Genomic DNA, 19,980 nt, shown 5'->3' on the forward strand with positions numbered 1-19,980 from the left:
GGGGAAGAGAGCACCAGGCAGAGGGCCTCGCATGTGGAAAGGCTGGAGGACGAAATGGACATGTGGGGTGTCCCTCGGCCGTGGCTGGAGCCCGTGTTTGTTCAGACAGTAGGGGAGTAACAAAGGATGAGTCTGGAAAACTGGGGGTGGGGGTAGCGGCTTGGAAGGGCCCTGGTTGTCAGGCAAGGAGCGTGGGGTCGATGCAGCAGGCAGTGGGAAGTCACAGGAGGCATCAGAGCTTAGAAATGGTGGAGGGGACATCGGCAAATGAGGGGGCGTGGCTGGGACCGCAAGACACAGTGTCTGAGCTGGGGATGGCTTTGCAGCGTTTCTGCTCAGGGTCCTCAGTTTTTATCATCTGTAATGTGGGTGCAGGAGGAGGACCCACTCCCAGGGCTGCCCGGGGACTCCCTGGGGTCTGAGGTGGGCCTGCGGCTCACACGCCCTGTTCCGGGACATCTCTGCTTCCTGTTTCTCCTGTCAGGGGAAGTCTCGGTCTCAGCTTCAAAAGCACAAACACGCTCTCAAAACAAAGGAAGACGGTCCTCGACTGCAGAGGAAGCAGGAAGCTACTGGCCCTGCTCAGAGCCCGGCTGCCGGGGCTCGGGGACGGCGGCATGGAGTCCGTGGCTCTGTACAGCTTCCAGGCCACAGAGAGCGATGAGCTGGCCTTCAACAAGGGGGACACACTCAAGGTAGGGTGGCCAGAGCCGGCTCAGCTGGCCTCGCATGGGATGGGGGGGTGCTTAAAACCAGGGCCCGGACAGCCCCCCAAACAGAGTCCAGTCTCTGGAGGAAGACGGGCCCGGCTTCTCCAGTTATCAAGTCTGTGACTCCAGACAATCCACCTCCACCCTCTGAGCCTCAGTTTCCCCATCTGAGAAACGGGGAGATAGTTAGTGATCCCTCCTTTGGGGGCCGTTGTGAGGGTTCAAGGAGACATCAGCCTAGAGCCTGGCAGGGGTTGAGTCAACACCGTTTCCCAGGAAAGAATTTGAAAAGACAGCTGGGGACAGAGAGAGAGAGGAAGAGGCAGAGACGGATGCAGAGGGACAGAGAGAGGGTCTTGGGAATGACGTACACACACTAACCTATCGGGGCTAAAACAACTATGATTAGGGGTCCAGACGAGCTTCCCTGCAGGTGAGAAAGGGGAAGATAAGCCTCAACACCGCTCAGGTCCCTTGTGTGGCCTCTGGAGGAACACACGCCTTCCAGGGCGACCCAGGCAGATGGGCTCCCGGGCTCTGTCTCTCAGGAAATGTCCCTGCTTTCAAGTCTGCATCTGGAAGCAGAGCTCAGGGCCCTGACTTGGGAGGGGCCATGCCACAAGTCGGGCGCTGGAGCTGCCACCGAGTCACGCTCAGGAAGCCCCTGCCCTGCCCTGGGCCTCGGTCTCTGCACCGGCACGGTGGGCGTGAGGCTTCCAGTCTGAGCCGGGGCCCAGGAAGGGACAGAGCCCGGGGCCCGAGCTCAGCGGTGCGCATCTAACCTGCTGAGGCCCCATTTCACAGGTGATTGAATGAGGCATAGGCAGGCGCCACAGCTTGCCTGGTGTGGGGTCAGAGGTGAACCCCTGTCCTTTGACCCTGGCACCTGCATCGGAACCCCGTGACACTGAACAGCTGGGCTAGGTCAGGAGGTGGGCGGTTCCTAGAAGAACCGCATCTTTTTGAGGCTGTCCCCCTTTCTCTGTGCTGGGATGCCAGCCCTGGGCCCCCCTGAGTGGCTGGTGGGGGGACCTGTGGACGTGTGGCCAGCTGGGGATGGGGCAGGCTTGACACCGGCACCACCGGCTAGGGCACGAGACTCTTGAGATCCAGGTCTGTTTCAGAGGCCCCGTTTGCCGATCCGAGAGCGTTTGGAGTCTCTAGTTCCAGACTTCGGGGCTTGAGAGGCCGTGGAACAGTGGGGAGCTTGGAATGGGATGACCGGTGGGTTCTACCTGAGGTTCAGAGGGATGAGCCAGGGTGGGGGGAGTAGATCCGTGGGGTCCCCCAAGGCAAGTGTTGTAAAGACAGTGACACCCCCGCTTCCCTCCTCGATGCCTGTGCTCACCCCTGCCCACCCAAGATGGGCCACGTTTCCCACTGAGCTTTGATAGAGCGTTGGCTGACTCCTGCTGTGTTTGCTTCTAATCGAGACTCCTGAGGGCAGGGACGTGCAACAGTGCCTGGCACAGGGCAGGCCCTCAGCAAGACACGGGGGTGTCGAAGGACGGAAGGAAGGAAGGAAGGAGATGTTAGCCGAGACCCTGGCTAACACCCCAATGGGATCTGCTCCTAGTGTCCGTGGAGACCCAGGAGGGGACCTTTCAAGGAATGACAGGCCGCCAGAGGGGCTGCTTTTTCCTTCCTTCATTCAACAAACCCTTGTCAAGCCCTCGAGCACCTGCCCAGCATCAGGCATTGTCCTAAGTGCTGAGGACACAGCCGTGGACGAAGCCCAGTCCCCGCCCTCCCGGAGCGGACCTTCCAGAGGGTGCGTGCTGTCAGGAGGTGACAACTGGGTGGAAGAAATCACCTGGGGAGATGGAATGGAGAGGGTGGGTGGGAGGGAGGGGCAGAGGGACAGCTTTAGACGGCGGGGGCGGGGGTGGTGGTCAGGGCAGTCTCTCAAAAGAGATGACACCTGAGCTGAGAGCTGAAGGATGAGCAGGACCCAGCCATGCAAAGAGCTGGGGGAGGAGAGTGGATGGAGAGAATGCAGCAGGTGGGGCTGTGGGGCGTGGGTGAGTTTGCAGTGTGGACTCCCCCTAGCTACCTGCCCAGGGGTGGCACAAAATATCACACACCCTCTAAGAATGCTCTTTGGGGAGGGGGGCGTTTAACGACGTAAAAAGGCTCGTGAAGCAACGTTAAGCGGCAAAAAAGCAGAATGCAAAGGAACGTGCACAGAGATAATCAATAACAATCGATAGATGTTAGTTTTAGGGATGGGAAACTGACATTCATGCGTTGGCTTTGTGCCTAGAAAGAAACACCAGAAAGAATGTCTTGAGGAGCTGGTGGTCACTCCTGGGAGGCGTGCTGTGAGCAGATCACGCTTCCTTGTTCACACGTCTGCCTCTCCTCACAGGACAGAGATGAGCAAGTGATCCTTCCAGGGCCAGACATGGAGTTAGGGTCCTTCCTCTCACAGCTGCACAGGTGCCGGGTCAAAGCGTGTCTTGATTTAAGATTTTTCTTTTAATTTAAAAAAATATTAAAAATGTTTGGCCATGCTGCACGGTATGCAGGATCTCAGTTCCCCAGCCAGGTATTGAACCCATGCCCTCTGCAGTGGAAGCTTGGAGTCCTAACCACTGGACCCCGCGGGAAGTCCCTGATTTAAGAGTTTCATGGAGTTTTTTGCACTAAATTTTAAATAGACTATTTTTAAAAATTAATTAATTAATTTTTGGTTCTGTTGGGTCTTCGTTGCTGCACGCAGGCTTTCTCTAGTTGCGGCGAGCGGGGGCTACTCTTCATCACAGTGCGCGGGCTTCTCATTGTGGTGGCTTCTCTTTTTGCGGAGGACGGGCTGTAGATGCGCGGGCTTCAGTAGTTGTGGCTCGCGGGCTCTACAGCGCAGGCTCAGTAGTTGTGGTGCACGGGCTTAGTTGTTCCACGGCATGTGGGATCTTCCCGGACCAGGGCTCAAACCCGTGTCCCCTGCATTGGCAGGCGGATTCTTAACCACTGTGCCACCAGGGAAGCCCCTAAATAGACTCTTTTTAAAACAGTTTGAAATGTACAGAAAAATCGAGAAGATGGTACAGAGGAATTCCAATCTGACACCCTGCCGCCCCTTCCCACCGCCCACACACACTCACTTGCACACCCTTGGTAACATTTTATATTATTAACCTGGTACATTTGTTAATGGAGCAATATGGATACATTATTATTAACTAATGACCATATTCAGAAATTTTGATTTTTTAACATATGCCTTTAAAATATTCTTTATCTTGATTCCTGACTTTTTTGGAGCTCTCTTAAAGTTTGTACCCAAAGTGCCTCACCCATCCCACGCTAGTCCAGGGTCTCATTTCTGTAACCATAAAAACGTGGCTGCGATGTCACCCTGTGTCCCCTCGCCCTCCCCAGGCCGGGGACAGCGGGTGGGGCTGGTGGCTGAGCTCCACGACCTGTCCCTTCATGAGCATGTTTCCTGCGCGCTGGCTGTGGGCCAGGCCTGTCCCAGCCCAGCAGTGACCGGCGGACACGCAGATCCCAGCCTCTGGGAGCCGGCGACGATGCTACTCTTCCAGTCTGAGCTCTGTTCTTAGACGAAAGGCCGGTGGCACGTGGACCCACTCTGGACAAGGGGCCCCAAATGTCACTTCCCTGGAACAAAGCCCCCCTCACCGACAGGCAGGCGTTTCTGGGTGCACAGGACCCCGCTGCTCCCCACTGGAGGAGAGATGTGGGTGGTGGCTTCACCTCCACCTCTTCACACACAGCCTGGCCCCCAGGACCCAGACTCGGGGAGCCCACGGCCTCTTGGCATTTCCCCGGTGGCGGCCGGTGCACCTCAGGCCCGACCCAGCCACCCTGAGCTTCCCCACCTCCTCTCGCACCTGTTGCACAGCAGCTGACGGTCACGACCGCCTGCCCGCGCTCAGGCCCAGAGCCTGGGGTTGTCTCAGCTGCTTCCTCTCTGTCTTGTGTATCTCGCCTGTCAGCCACTCTGCCAAAACCTACCCCAGATCTGACCACGTCTCAGCAGCCCCAGTCCAGGCCCCGTTCACCGCTCACCTGGGCCTGCTCTTCACAGACCCCTTGTCCCCCCCAGTCCCGGAGCACAAGACCTTCAAGCTCTCACCCTCCCCATTCAACTCACAGCACTGCCCCCCGCCCGCAGACACAGGCGCCTCCTTCCTGTTCCAGGACAGAGCTTGTTCCCACCTTAGGGCCTCGGCACCGGCTGTTCCCCTGCCCTGGACACGGTCTCCCACATCTTCTCATGTCTCATTCCTTCCTGTAATTTGGGCCTCAGCTCATGTGCCACCCCCTCAGAGAGGCCTTTCTTGCCCGCCCCCACCTGTCCCCAGTTGACTATCCCCCTGCCCCCAACCAGGCATCTTCCTTCTATGTCATCCTGATGTATATTTTCAGACCACAGAGCAGAACATTAAATTACCTTGTTTACTTGTGTCCTTCCTGTTTCTTGTCTGCCTCTGCCCACTAAAATGTGACCTCCTGCTTCCTGCTATATCACTGGGCTGGGCACAGCGCCTGGCACGCAGGAGGTGCTCCGTGGCCGCACTGGCCAGGGGACGGTGGCACAAGACAGCACCCTGGAGAAGGGCACTGCAGGGGCAAAGCAGGGGCAGGCCGAGGTGTGAGCTTCACCAGGGAAGGTCGGGAATTCCCATGTCTCAGAGGGTCTGGGAGCTTTGAACAATATCAACAACAAGAATTCAGCTAATACAACCAATCAGAACATTTCTGGGTCTTTCCCTGGAGTGGAGGTGACAGGAACACAAAACCAAAACAAAACTGGGATAGATTAGATACGTCACATCCACATGTCCACACAGGATTTTGCAGGTCACAAAACACTGCCATGTGCCATGTAGGCCGTAGATGTGCCCATTTTACAGACGTGGAAACTGATGCCAGGGCTGTGGAGAGAGTCAGCGGCAGGCAGAGTGGTCTAGAGCCCAAGGCTCCCAAGAATCTTCTCTGAGTCTGTGACCCGCAGGCCCTAATTTTCTCATTAAGTTGGGGGAGTTTTTTGTTTTGTTTAGTTTTCAGCAAAAGTTATCCTGAGTCAGCCACCTGCTTCCGGCTTATCCTGGGGACACGGGTCTGGCCCAGACTGCGGGGGGGGGGGGGGGGGGGCGGGGGGGCAGGAAGGAGGGGCTCAAGGGACCTGGCAGACAGACGAGGGAGGGGCCAGGCCTGGGCCCAGGGGGCAAATCTCAGCTCCTCTGGGTGAAACCAAACCACCTGAGTTGCTGTCCCAGCCTTTGCTCCCACGGTGCTCCCTGCTTGGGCTGCGGATCTGCGTCTGATTTTTTGTCTCAACCAATATCCCCACTGGGGTTGACCTGGCGTGGGGACCTGCTCTGGGACTTAGGGGAGAGATGACCCCCGGGTTGGGGTCCAGAGACAATGTGGGAGGAGGCACAGGGTGAAGACCGGGGCGCGGGGGGCCCGGTCCTAAGACCCCTGCCGTGTGGCCCTGCTCCCCTCCCGTCTGGGCCTGTGTCCTCCTCTGTGAAGTAGCCTTTGGTGAAGGCGGCCTCGGGGGCTGGTGTGAGAAGGGGTGACACATGGCGAGCCTGCCCAGGGAGTGGGGAGGGAGCCCAAGCGTCCCACTCGCCTGCCCGTAGCGGCCCCCCCACCCCGCTCAGGTTTCGGTTCCCCTCGGCCCAGCTGCGAGGCGAGGGGGTGTCCAGGCCTCGGCCCCGCCGCAGCGCAGAGGCCTCTCGTTCGCTCCCCGGTGTCTGAAGCCCCCGTCTGACCATCAGCCCTGAGCTCAGACGTGAAGCTTGTAGATGCAAGTGACCCCCGTGACCTCCGCTCGGCGGGGCCTCCGCAGACCTACCCCCGACCCCCGGCTCTGTGCCTCGTATCAACTGCTGTGGGCCCCCCATGCTCAGGGCCACAGCTCAGGGACTGAGGGGCCCCGGATCTGTCCCCCAGCACCCGGGGGTCTGGGTGGCACGACCTGAGAGTCGCGCTCCAGCTCCCCCCGTAAGCTCAAGCCACCAACCAACTTCTCCTCTGTGACCCCCGGACCGTGGAGTCACCCTGCGCCCTCGCTCTCCTCCGGGAGGTGGGCCCCAGGGCTGGTGTGGGCCTTCAGCAGGGGACAGCTGTCCCTCCTAGGTGACCAGGTGACCGTGTCTCTCCCGCCCGCAGATTTTGAACATGGAAGACGACCAGAACTGGTACAAGGCCGAGCTCCGGGGTGCAGAGGGGTTCGTCCCCAAGAACTACATCCACGTCAAGCCCCACCCGTGAGTGGCAGGCCCCACCCCCGTGTGTCCGCAGGGACCCCCTCACCCCCGGCCCTGAAGCCAAACGTCCACACCCAGCCTGGCCCAGGCTGAGCTGAGCTGCCTGCAAGTCTGCAGCCCGGCCTCCCGCCCTCTGTCTGGGGACCCCCGTCTCTTCCCCAAGCAGAGGTGGAGGACAGAGATGTTAGGACTTGTCCCAAGTGGTGGCAGTCGGGGCCAGCCCAGGCCACGACACTGGGACCTGGGATACCGGAGCGCATCCCGGTAGGGGCCCTGGATAGGACAGGGCCCTGGGCGCTCAGCCAGCGGGGCCCCTGGCTGCTGTGTGGCCTCAGGCAGACCCCTGCTCTCTCTGTTCCTCAGCTTCCCTACCTGCAACACAAGGAGGGCCAAGGCTCCTCTAAGAGGCCGACTCAGCCCTGTGCCGGGGTGGGGAGTGAGGGGCCGTGGAGGGGCAGGAAGGAGGCAGACCTGTGGGCAGGGGAGCTGACATGGGCCGAGCAGAGTCTGGGACACGGCAGAGAGGGAGTCACGAGGAGCCCAGGTATCCCCGGGCTGGGGACCAGCTGTCCCAGGGAAGCCCCCGTCAGGCTTCCAGTGCTGAAAGCCCTGTTCTCAGCCCCAGAACAGGCCTAAGTGGCCAAGAATCTGGGAGAAACCAAATGGATATTCACAGTGGTGGCTGAAGTAGCCCCAAGTCACAGTCGCTCGCTCGGTCATTCGCCCAACACCGGCCACTGCCCGAGGGGACTCACCTGGGCGATGCTGGGGACACGTGATGAGATGCTGGGGACACGTGATGAGATGCTGGGGACACGTGATGAGATGCTGGGGTCAGAGCAGTTGCGTCCTGTGGGAGAGACATAAAGAAACTATGACAAGGGAAGGCGGTCAGCATCGAGATAATTAACCAGGGAGGGCTTCTCAGAAGAGGTGGCAACAAGTGAGGTTTTGAAGCATGTGTGTAGGAGTTAGCTAATGAGGAAAAGAGAAGGGCATTCCTGGGAGCGGGAACAACGAGAACCCCTGGCAGTGGGACCAGCAGGAGGGCCTCAAACGCCCGGCGGAGGGTGGTGGGAGCCATGGAGGCATTTGAGCCGGGTGGGGAGTAGAACTCCTGCAGAGGTGAAGGCAGGTCAGGGCCCGTGTGTGGCTGTGGGGTGGACGGGAGGGAGGTGCAGGGCCAGGATGGGGCCTGGAGGTCATTTCCTCTTTACCTGTCTTCGAGTTATTTCCAAAGCTGCCACCACCTCGGACTTCCTGTGTTGGGCAAGGGCCCGACCCACCCAGGTCCCCTGCCTGGGCTCCAGGCCCGCAGGGTCCCTCTGGGCTGTGTGACCTTGGGCAGGGGCCTGTCCTCCAGCCTTAAAGACTTTCTGTCATAAAGGGAGAGAGACAGCGAGAACCCGGCCAGGGCCAGGCCAGCGGAGGACACGGGGGGAGCGGGAGCCTCCAGGTGGAGGCTGTAACCTGGTGAGGGCCAGGAGGTTGGGAGGTAGGAGGCCGCTGAGAAGCCTAAGCAGAGGCTTCTGTTTGCTCAGGAGGAAAGAAAAGCTGATAGATTTTGGGGCCACGCCTGTCGGGGCAATGCTGGTGGTTCAGGCAAGCCTCCACCAGGGCAGCTGGGAGCCACGGAGGGTTCCATTGTCCGATGGCCCTGGGCTCCCTGGGGCTGGCTCTGGCCACATGAGTCTGGGACAGAGTAGGGATGGGGGTCAGGCCGCATGCTCACCTGCCTGAGGCTGTGCCCAGATGCATCCTTAGCTAACCTCAGCCCCTGCCCTGGCCCCGAAATAGCAGTGGGGAAAGTCCAGCTCTGTGCCTGACTCAGCCCGTTGGGCTCCAGGGTGTGGGGCGGGGGCAGGGCAGGGGTCCCAGGGGGCCTCGTGTCTACACCAGGCCTCTCCTTCCCTGAGCTCCACCATCACCTCCGCCTGCCCAGGGAGCCCACGGAGGGGGGCCGTGAGCCTCACGGGCAGGGGTCACCGAGGCACCTGACGCAGCCGCGTGGCCGGTGGGTGTTGAGGAGGGCTTCCTGGAAGATGGCTTCCTGGAGGACGGCTTCCTGGAGGAGGGCGTGGTCTGCTGGGTCTGGAAAGTAGAGTAGAAGTTTGCTGGGAGGGCCGCAGACAGGCTAATGGGTGACACGTGGGCGGAGTTCACAGCAGCAGCGGTGAACACCTGCAGGCGGCAGCGCCCTCCTCCTCCCAAGGGCCCTGCGAGCTGGGTGCTCTCGTCAAGGTCTAGTGGGCAAGGAGGTGGCGGCACAGAGAGGTTGAGTGGCTTGTCCGGGGTCACACAGCTGGCAAGAGGCAGAGTGAGATCTGCCGCCAGTGCTGTGGGCCCCGGCTGTGCTCACTGGGAGGGGATGGGGGAACTGTAAGAGCAGCTGGGGGAGGGGGTGGGCTGGGGGAGAGTCGGAGGCCAGAGAATTGCGGAGCAACTTTTGGGGATCCCTGCCCTTCCCTGGGCCTCAATTTCCACATCATTAAAGTGGGGACCAAGCGAGGCGTCCACGCGCGGAGCCAGCTGTGCTCTGGGGCGTCGGGAGTGCTGCTTTTCCGGCACCCTGTCCCCGGGCCACCGAGGACCCGGTCGGGGCAGGGCGGGCCTCCTCGAGGCTGCGGTTGCAAAATCCTTTGAGGGTGACAGCCGCCCACACGCTGATGCCTCCTGTGGAGTTCTGTGGGTTCTTTGGAAACTCCCACGCAGGGCCCTGTTGGACCCCTGCTCCTGTGGCAGCACTGCACCTGGGGCCTGCTGGGGGCTCCCCAGAGGAACGCCCTTCCGGGGCCCCCTGAGCTCAGCCTCCGGCTTGGAGGCCGCATCCGGGACTCCCAGACTCCAGAGACCCAGGCCGAGCTCTTGGAGGTTCCCTGGAGCCCCGCCTTCGGCCCCCACCTCCACTGCCTCCCCTCCACCCGCCCAGAGCTGGGCCCAGGGTCCCCCCCATTTTGGGGGCCAGCGATGGGCTAGAACCTCACTTCTGGGTGGGGGGCTCTGAGACGCCATGTAAGGACCAGGACTTTATTTCGGACTGGAAAGCGGGCAGAGAGGGAGCTGGTGGCACTGCCACTACTGGCGGCCCCGGGCAACGGGCTCTCCCTGTGGCCAGAACCAGGGAGCCGGCACCCGAGCTGCGTGTCTGTCCTCCTGCCCCCCTGTCATCACCTGAGAACATCCGGGGGCCCAACCTGCCCCGCACACAGGCCAGTCACGTTAGTAAGAAGCCCTCGGAGGAACTGCAAGGGCTCACACGTGGCTGGCGGGTGGGGTTCCCGGCAGGACCCGGTCTGTGTGCACCTGAGCCTCTGTGCTGGGCCTGGAGGGCTCGCTGTCAACATCCTGATACAACAGGAAAAGTTCTGCCTCACATCCGCCCAGGGCCACGCTCAGACTCAGGAAGCTCGGTTGAAGGAGGGAAGGGAAATTGTGCAGGGAAGGGAGGCTCCGGTGGGCCTCGGGGCACCAAGGTCCCACCGGGAGACTCCACCTGCTCTGGGCCTCGGTTCCCCCACTAAGGGACTGGGCTCAAATCCGGGGGCCAAGAAGCCAGCCAGAGACCACCTGGACCCTCTGAGGGTGGGCGAGCCCCAAAGAGCACAGTGGGCAGGGCTGGAAGAGAAGCTGGATCCCGGCCTCTCACCCCCAGGCCCTGCCAGACCCTCGGCATTTACAAGGCACCTTCTGTATACCCAGTTCTGTTTGGTCAGAAAGAAAAGGGACTTGAACCTGTGAGAAAAAGTCCAGGTGGCCTCAGGCTGTGCATCTGTGAAACGGGTACAGGGAGAGACCCTTCCTCACCAGATCAAAGCTGCTATGTTTTTTTTTTGGGGGGGGGTCATCTTTTAAAATATTTTTTTACTTTTAAGAATCTGAAATGGAAAAGCCCAGCTGGGGTTGGCTGGGTTGGGGTTCACCGAGGTGTGTGTTTGCCTGGTGTGGTGGGAAATGCTTGGGCTCAGGAGCCAGAATGCTGGGACTGGGCCCAACTCCTGCCTTTCACAGCGCATGACCTTGGCCTCCCTGGGTAAAGTGGGTGCCTTTGTATTTCCTGTGTCTCGGGACTGCTGTGAGGACCTGGCAGTGTTGGGTGGCTGACATAGGGGTAGGGTAGCCTGGCCTCCCCCCCCTCACCTGCCCCCTCTCCGCAGGTGGTACTCGGGCAGGATTTCCCGGCAGCTGGCAGAAGAAATTCTGATGAAGCGGAACCACCCGGGAGCCTTCCTGATCCGGGAGAGTGAGAGCTCCCCAGGGGAGTTCTCTGTCTCTGTGAAGTGAGTTCTGACCCAGGGTGTGTGGAGGAGGGTGGCCAGGGACAGGCCTGCAGCGTGTGGAGGGAACGACAAATGCCTGGAAGCAGGCGACCCTCTGGGGGTCGGGGATGATGCAGACCCCAGGGTGTGGCCCGGAGCAGGAGGGTTCCACGCGGCTTGGGCTGGCTGTGAGGCCTCGAGCGCCGGGCTGAAGGCTCGGCCATTGTTCTACAGCAGCAAGTCACCAGGGGAGATTGATGTGGTGGGGCTGGGGGTGGGAGAGCAGCAGGGCACCCGGGGCAGGTGTCCAGGATGTGCTCCAGACAGGGTTCCCCTGTGTGCTACATAGTGGACAGGATGGACCCTGGGGCCAGGCTGCTTGGGTTCAGATTCTGGCTCTGCCATTTCCTGACTGTGTGACTTTGGGCAAGTCCCTTAACTTCTCTGTGCCTGTTTCCTCACATGTAAAATGGGTTCTTGCAAAGAATATATGAGTCATTCTATTCAGAGCCATTAGAGTAGAGGCTGGCACGGAAGCAGGGTGGCAGCCTCTGGGCAGCTCAGGACCCAGTCCCAAAGGTCACAATCGGGCAGTGGAGGAATCCAGGCTGGAAGGAAGGGGCAGGAACCAGGGCCGGGGGTAAATGGGTCAGGACCCCAGCTGGTCTCTGTCCTTCCTACTCCCAGCGCCTGGAACAGTAGGATCTAGGTGCAGCAATTCAAGGAATTGTCACTGAGCTACATGCCACGTGCCAGGCTGTTCTAGGGACTTGGGAAATGACAGTGAAAAAAACCAAAGTTGCTGCCCTTTGGGGTTTATGTCTTAGTGGGGGAGGCAGACTGAACACATGAAAAAAGGAGACAAATGAATATAGCAGGAGCCAGTGGGCAGGGATCTGAACCTGGCGGTGGAGGCCGCCTGGGGCCCAGGAGTGAGGATCCGGAAGGAGAGGCTTCCAGGCAGAGGGAACAGAAATTGCAAAGACCCTGGGGTGGGAATGCGCCTGGGGTGAGTGGGGCAGAGCCAGCAACGGGGGGTCACAGCCAGAGAGATGGGCCTGACAGGTCCCGATGGGAAACCCCAGGGCAACAGGGCCCTGCAGAGGGTCAGCCCAGATGGCTCAAACTTTGGAGGTGTGTGTGTGCAGGACAGGGAAGGAGTCCCCGAGGGAGCGGGGGCCCGGGGTCTCCATGACGCCCGACTGAGGGAAGTTCAGTGGCAGCAGACACTCCACAGGGTGGAGGAGGTGACATCTGAGCTGGGCCCCGAAGCATGAGTAGGAGTTTGGTGCACAAAGAGGGGAGAGGGGATGCCAGGCCCAGGGAACTGCATGTGCAAAGACCCAGAGGTGGGGCAGAGAGAGGTGGGCTTGGACAGCAAGGCATTTGTCTGACCAGGAGGGGAGACAGGCAGTTCTGCGGAGCCAGCACCAATGCTACCTTGGGAAGGGGTGTGGGAGTGTCCCTCTGAGAAATCCCAGCACATGCCCCCTCCCCGCCACACCCCAGGCATCCTGGCCAAGCCCCTCCCCCAGCTCAGAACCGGAACCTTGGGCCCCAGGGCTGTGGTGTGCTCACAGGACCACCAGGTGGCGCCCTCCAGCCTCGGTTTCGTCCCCCGGGGCCAGGACCGGGTCCCGCCCCGACTCTGGTCCATCGTCTCTTACGGGGGGCCTTTCAGGGCCCTTGGAGGGCCACTGGGCAGGGATCAGAGCAGGAAACAGACTCAGGGCAGCTAGGAGGGGGGCTTCTGAGCAAGAATCTCAGCTCTGGTACTTCTCCTGTATAACCGTGGGCAAGGTACCCCAGCCTGTTCCCTCGTCTGTAAAATGAACATCTATGTAAGGTGCTTAGTGTGACGCTGGCACACGGTGAGTCCTCCCCAAATGCCAGCTATGTAATCATCATCATGTTGACCCTCCCAGGGCCACACCGCGCCTCCTGGCCCACGCCCCAGGGTCCCGGGCTCTTGGCAAAGGACCAGTGGCCACATGGGGGCGGGGAGCCCGTTTCTCGCCCTGGCCTTGCCCTGGACCTGCTGCGTAACCTCAGCAGATCCCGTCCCCGTCAGCTGTAACGTCTTCATCTGCAACGTGGCGATAGTAGCCCTGGACATCATGAAGACAGTGACCCGATGGCCACCCTTCTGGGTGACGGTCACGCAGACCCGTGTGTGAGCGCATTTCCGCCCTCGCTGGCTGCGCTCCTGGGGACTCTGACCGCGTAGGCGTGGCGTCTCCTGCACGCTCATAAAGCTGTCGGAGGTGGGGTTCACGGGCCTTGTTCTGCCTCACGGAGTGATGGTGGCCACGGCTGGCTGCCCTTTACGAGTTTCCAGGGGGCTGCCCCCTCCACCTCTGGGAGCACGTCTGAGCTGGTGGCCAGTGGGCCAGGGCAGGGGCACACTGCCTGGGCTGTGTTACTTTTGCCCCACACCCTGATCCAGGCTGCCGTGGGCTTCTGTGTCAGAAATGATGGTTTGCTCCCAAGTGAGATGTTTTACTTCTTTTCAGGCCAGGGGTGCCCTGGAGTCGATGATGTGTTTGCTCTGCTGCCCTGGTCGCGGAGCCCCTCCTGTGCGCCAGGCCCTGTGCCTGGCGCTGGGGATTCAACCACCAGCAAATCGGACGAAGCTCCCTGTCCTTTAGGCACTCAACGTTCCACTGGGGTGACTGACGATTTTATACATGTATGTATGTATGTATGCATATATGTACATACATATAATTTTCTAAATGATTAGTAAAATATATAAAATCTTTGAAGATGATAAAGGCTCTTGGGAAAATGAAGCAGGAAAGAATGGGGGGGGCACAATTTTATGCCCTCAAAGACAGGGAGGAAGTGACCCTGGAAGCCCAGTGTGCAGGTAAGGAAACAAAAGCTCAGAGACGTGCAGTAACTTGCCCAAGGTCACACAGCCAGAAAACAGTGGAGCTAGAGCCCACCGACCCTCTGTGACCTGAAAGACCAGGTCTACCGTTCCACTCTTCTTCCCTGAGGCCTAAAGACCCAGGGGGAGTCTGTCTCCACCAGCAGTCCCAAGGTCAGTTTGATTCCATCTCACGTTGGCTGCTGGAGAGGGAATCCACCCCCTCCCTCTTCACAGACAGGAAAACTGAGTCTAGAGAAGGGCCACGCCTAACAGAGATCACCTAGCGGGCAGTTAGCACCCTGGCCTCCACCCCGGGGATCCACAGGCCCTGATTGGGGATGGGGGTGCGGTGCTGGGGCTCCTGACCTTACCCCAGCCTTGTTTATCCTCCCTGGGCTGCCGCTGCCACTCTCACCTCTGCTGCTGCCGCCACCAAGCCGGAAGAACCTGCTGGGCAGGACCGGTGGCTGCTAGCATCAGGCCTGAGTTCATCCTTGGGGTCTTCCGACAGCCCAGGGGCCAGGCCCAGCCCTCAGCCCCCTGGGTAGGTGGGCATGGGGGTCACAGATAGAGACAAACACACCCATGGCGGCTCAGACAGGGATGTACACGTCCGGTCCCTCCCACAGAGCAGGGAGAGACACATGCACACACCCCAGGCTCTGCCCACTGTGGTGCACCAGCTCCAGGTGCCCCCTCTTCTGGCCGCGCCCGGGCCACCCCACCGCCCTGTGACCCGGGTCTGCCCTTCCCTCCAGCTCAGGAGGGCTCACCCCGCAGGGCCATCCTCCTTGCTCAGGGGCCATCTGGACTCAGACTCGGGCCTGGGGAGGCGGGAGACAGGCTAGCTGGGAGAGGGAGAGACTGCCCAAGTGCTGGGTCCTCGGGCCTGTCACGTGGAGGCAGGTCACTGGTCAGGCCAGGGGCTGGCGCAGCAGGACGGCCACACCCGCTCACAGATGTGGCAGCCCAGCTGGGCCCCGCTCTCCCACCATGAGCCACGCACAGGCTGGGGGGCTGGACCACAAGAGCATCCCAGGTTTGAGAATCTGCCGATTGTCAGGTTGCAAGGTTCTGGAACTCCTGGGTCCCTTGCCCCCTTCCCAGGTCTCGCCCCCTGACCTGGGTGTGATCAGGGAATGCTCCGTTCTGGGTGACCCTCTGGGTAAGATAAACTTTTGAAGATAAACTTCAAACACCAAAGTGTTCAGGGTTGTGCTCATTTGGGGCTGAGATCTTTTCAAACCTCCCACACTCTCGTCCGCCTCTTACCCAGAGGACGGGGGCCGCCCGCACCCCGGGCTCCTTCTCGGGGCCGGCACGGAGTCAGGGCCTTCTGCCTCCCAGAATATGGTCCAGGGACCGGAAGAACCCTGAGCCCGCCGGAACAGGACACTAGGGAGTCCCAGGCTCGGGGGCGGCCCCCAGGGCCGAGGCTGCAGCAGGCCAGATGGGGCGGGAGGCACCTGCCTGCCTGGCCATCCTCCTCCCATCCCGGGACGTGGACACGCGCATCCCACAGCCGACAGAGTGGCGGCTTAGCCATCTGGGAACAATGCTTGCTGACGGCACACGAGTGGCTTTGTCTCGGGCCGCGGGTGACGGCTGTGTCTGGTCACAGAGTCTCAGGCCTTCTCTGGCCTCAGTTCTGTGCAGAGAGCTTGCTGCCCTGAGAGTGGACACGTGTTAGAGGGGCTGGGACCGCAGCTCAGAGCTGGGAGGGGAGGGTCCAGGAACAGTGCAGCCCATGAGCACTGACCCCTCGGGCCATGCTGCTTCGCCCCTGAGCCCAGCCTCTCCAGACTGGGCTAGAGCTGGGCCGCCTCCCGCCTCCCTGCCTCTGGGTGTCTGTGAGCAGTGGGTTACAGGCAGGCTGTACAAGGGGCCGAGGAACCCAAGGAGTCCCCGGACTCTGACTGAGGGCACCTGAGGCAGCTTGCAGAGGTTGGGCCATTTTATGCGGGCCTTGAAGCATGAGTAGGAGTTTGATTCAAGTTTGGAAGAAATAGTGTATTTTTCAAGCCTGGAGTCATGCTTGAAAGTGGAGAGAGAGGTTCTGTGTGGTTTGGATCCTTGACTTGGGCAGGGTGGGAGGATTCCCCCCTCCTCCCACCCCAGACACACACACAGAAGGTATTTACCTGCAATAAATCTCTATCTTAAATCTTGCATCTTAACCTTTAACAAGGCAGCACACCAGCCCCAGGGCTGATAGGTGGAGGGAGTAAGCCACAGGCAGGGATGGCCAACTGGGGGGATGGACACCATACTCCTGTCCACGCCCTAGAAACACTTGGACTGTGGGCCTGCAGGAACTCAGGCTGCCCCAAGCCTGCACAGCCCGTCCTGGCCTAGAACGTGCTGCGTGTTCCAGGCAGGTCCCTCTGCCCTGCTGGCCAGTCTGGGAGACGCAGGCTATCCCCTCTGTTGGGCTGGAAGGCACTTGGTGGTGGTGGGTTGCAAGGCTGGGCAAAGGCTGGGAGAGGAGGCATCAGAGAGTATTGGAAGGAAACGAGGCTGGACGTGTCATCAGAGCCAGAACTTGAGACTGAGGTGTTAAGATTTTGCCCTGAGGGCAATGGGGAGCCACAGAAGGTTCTTGAGGTGGGGAGAGAATGTGGGGCAGGGAAGGACAGGAAGCATCCCACAGGCCTGAGCTCCTCTCACACCGGTGGCAGGATGGTCTTAGGACTCACCTCTCAAGGGACTGTAAGGGTTGGGAGGGGACGAGGTGGGGGAGGGAGAGGAGTGTTGAGGCTGGGGGACGTTGGAGAGAAGAGATGCTGGCTGACCACCTCTCTCAGAGAACCATTTAATGTTGCCAGTACACGAGCACTTCCCCAGAAGGGAGGTATTATGAGGAAACCGAGGTTCAGAGAAGTTAAGTGATTTGCTTTAGGTCACATAGCAAGAAAGTGGCCTGGTCCAAGGCCCACATCCTTTACTCCACACTCCACTCCCCGGTGGGGACTCACCGTGTCTTTCACAGAGCCGGTCAATGGGGCCTGGGACCCCCTCCCCCCGCTCCTCTCCTCCTGACTCCAAGCCTCGCCTGGAGAGAAAAAGGCCTGGTTGCGGGGGGCAGGGACGGGGGGAGGGCCCCAGCCGCCGTGGGCCCCTCTGAGGTGGTCTGTGTCCTCTCCCCTAGCTACGGGGACCAGGTGCAGCATTTCAAGGTGCTGCGTGAGGCCTCGGGGAAGTACTACCTGTGGGAGGAGAAGTTCAACTCTCTGAATGAGCTGGTCGCCTTCTACCGGACCAGAACCATCGCCAAGAAGCGGCAAGTCTTCCTGCGGGATGAGGAGCCCCTGGCCAAGGTGGGCGAGTGCGGTGGGCGGGCGAGGGGGCCTCTCCGCAGGGCCCCGACCCCCCTTCCCACGTGGCAGGAGGTGGGTCCAGCCCTGCTTCTAAAATTCCGCACGGGCACTGCAGGGAGACAAGCAGGGCTGGGAAAGGGGAGGCGGGGGAGGCAGGGAAGGGGCAGGTGGAAACTCCCCGGGTAAACTGAGCCGCTGGCTCTCAGCCAGGAGCGGTGCGTGGCGCCCAGTCGGTGCTCAGTGGTTGTCTGTTGACTGAGTGAAGGTACTGACACCGGCTGAGCCTCCTGGGAGCCTCCTGGCCCCACCTACAGGTAGGACACTGAGGTTCAGGGAGTGATGTGACTACCCAAGGCCACCTGCCGGATGGGGTCCGTGCTGGCTTCTGCTCTGTAGGGCGCGGGGCAGTGTGAGCGCTCGTGGGCAAGGTCCTGGCCGGGTGGAGCGGGATCCGGCCGCCCCGGCCCTCATAATAACAGCGATTTGCCAGCCAGCTCTTTCGTCCAGGGGCCCCAGGGACCAGCTCTCACGCTCATTAGGATGACGACACCAGCCAGTGGGCTTACTAGCCCCGACGTGCACTTTTACTTGGGACGGGGTGTCGGCAAGGCCTGGGGCTGGAGGTCGGGACCCCGGACAGCCCAGTGAACTTGAACTCTGCAGAGGATGGTGGGCACGGCCGTGGCCAAGGCCTGGGGAGGCGCTGCCGGGTCGCGGCTTCGGTCCTGCCTGTTCCTAGACTCCACCGCCTCGCCACGTGTGACCTTAGGGCCAGTTCATCCCTCACCTGGGCCTCAGTTTCCTCTCGGTCCGGTAGGGTGAACCCTGGGATCTGATATGTCGGGGAGTAAACAGTGTCTCAGGAGGAACCCCTGCCCCTGCCACTCACCCTCCGTCCCATCAGCGCACTCGGCCTGCTCTGCCCGGCCTGCCCCTGGGGGCCGGGCCAGCTCTAAGCTCAGTCTCAGGGACTCTTCGCTCCAGTCCCCGCTGGGCCTGCCTCTCAGACCTCCATCCCCTCCCGTCGCTGCCTGGGCCAGCTCTGCCCTTGGCAAGTGTGAGGGGGCCAGGATGGAGCTGGGGGCCGCCGGAGGGCTCCCCAACACCCACCACCTTGCTCTGGCCTGGCCCTGGGGTCACCGGCCCTGCAGGGCGACTCCAGAGCTGGCTCAGTCCCCTGGGACCCACGCCCCCTCTTGCTTCCTGGGCAGAGAACCGCTAATTAGCCTGTCCGTGACGCTATGGCCTGTGCCGGATAAGATTCCGCAGGCTTGGGGCAGAAAGCCTGGTGGGCAGGCCGGGCCGGGGCACTGGCTGTGATCCTCATAGTGATGCCAGCAGGGGGCCCTCGTCTAGCTGCCATCTGAAGGGGGGGCAGGGAACCACGGCCCCCAGAGGGCAGGGACTCACCCAAGGTCACCTTGGGGCATAGATGGGACTGGAACCAGGCCTGAGAGAGGAAAGCAGTGTAAAGTGACATCCTTGCCCTCGAAGCCTGGCCACGGGCAACAGCAGTGAACTGCTCGTAGCTACACAGCACTTTATAGTTTATAAGGCCTGTTCCTGTGGTTCCAGGGCCTGGGGTCAAAAGTTATCACGGCTGCTGCAGAGTGTGGAGAGAGACCCCGAGACGGGCAGGGTCCTAACCAAAGTCCCACGCTGAGGCCCAGGACTCAGGTCCTTTGACCACTGGCCCTGTGGTCCCTACTGGGCCGCCAGGACACTGGCTGTGCCCTGCGTAGACATAGGGTCTGTGCCGCAGACATGCAGGGGGTGGGCAGCGGGAGGCCCACGGGCGGGGTGGCCGTCGTCTGGACCTGGATACAGAGCTGAGTTCGACCCCAGTTCTGCCCGAAAGACCCCTCTCCACCTGTGGGAAATCGCTTATCTTGGGGCCTCCGTGGGGACAGCCCAGCGGGGGCTCCTGAGGGGCCCCACTGACGGCTTCCTCTCCTCGCAGCCGCCCCGGGCCTGCTTTGCCCAGGCCCAGTTTGACTTCTCAGCCCAGGACCCCTCCCAGCTCAGCTTCCGCCGCGGTGACATCATTGAGGTCCTGGAGCGCCTTGACCCCTGCTGGTGGCGAGGCCGTCTCTGCGGGCGCATCGGCTTCTTCCCGCGGAGCTACGTCCAGCCGGTGCACCTGTGACCCAAGTGGGCCCAGGGGCAGAGCCAGGGGACCGGCCATCCACCGGGCACTGAGGCCCAGAGAGAGGACACGGGCACCCCCAGCCCAGGGCCTTGGACTGCAGCATAGGCCTCCTGACAGTCCGGCCGGCCTCCTGTGCTTCACGTCAACTGGGACGGGCCCAGCGCCCCGGAAAGACCGCCTCATTCAGGGCCCCTGGGCTAGGGGAGCTCCGGGACCTCCGCCGGCCTCTTCCCATTGGCCATCAGCTGTGTGATGTCACAGGGTGGCCGGCAGGGCCCGCCCACTCCAAACACCAATGGCACCACCCCCAGGGAGGGCTGAGGACTCCTGGGTTCCACCCGCTGGGGGCTCAAGCCAAGGAACCACGGGCTGGGTGGGTGAGCACCCGCTGGGCCTGCCATCCCCTCCATCCAAAAGCCCCACAGGCC

The 19,980-nt window shown here is 61.1% G+C and overlaps 1 protein-coding gene across 1 annotated transcript; it reads left to right on the forward strand.

Annotated features, from left to right (window-relative positions):
• The first annotated feature begins 567 nt into the window (after nucleotides 1-567).
• GRAP (GRB2 related adaptor protein) lies at nucleotides 568-19,673 on the forward strand. Its single transcript, XM_082860010.1, has 5 exons — nucleotides 568-695; nucleotides 6,858-6,955; nucleotides 11,110-11,232; nucleotides 17,235-17,403; nucleotides 19,364-19,673. Exons 1-5 carry the CDS (start codon nucleotides 618-620, stop codon nucleotides 19,547-19,549), a joined length of 654 nt encoding a protein of 217 aa, XP_082716136.1. The 5' UTR covers nucleotides 568-617; the 3' UTR covers nucleotides 19,550-19,673.
• The last annotated feature ends 307 nt before the right edge of the window (nucleotides 19,674-19,980 follow it).

The sequence above is a fragment of the Leucopleurus acutus genome, assembly GCF_964270905.1.
Source record: "Leucopleurus acutus genome assembly, chromosome: 19".
Taxonomy (NCBI): Eukaryota; Metazoa; Chordata; class Mammalia; order Artiodactyla; family Delphinidae; genus Leucopleurus; species Leucopleurus acutus.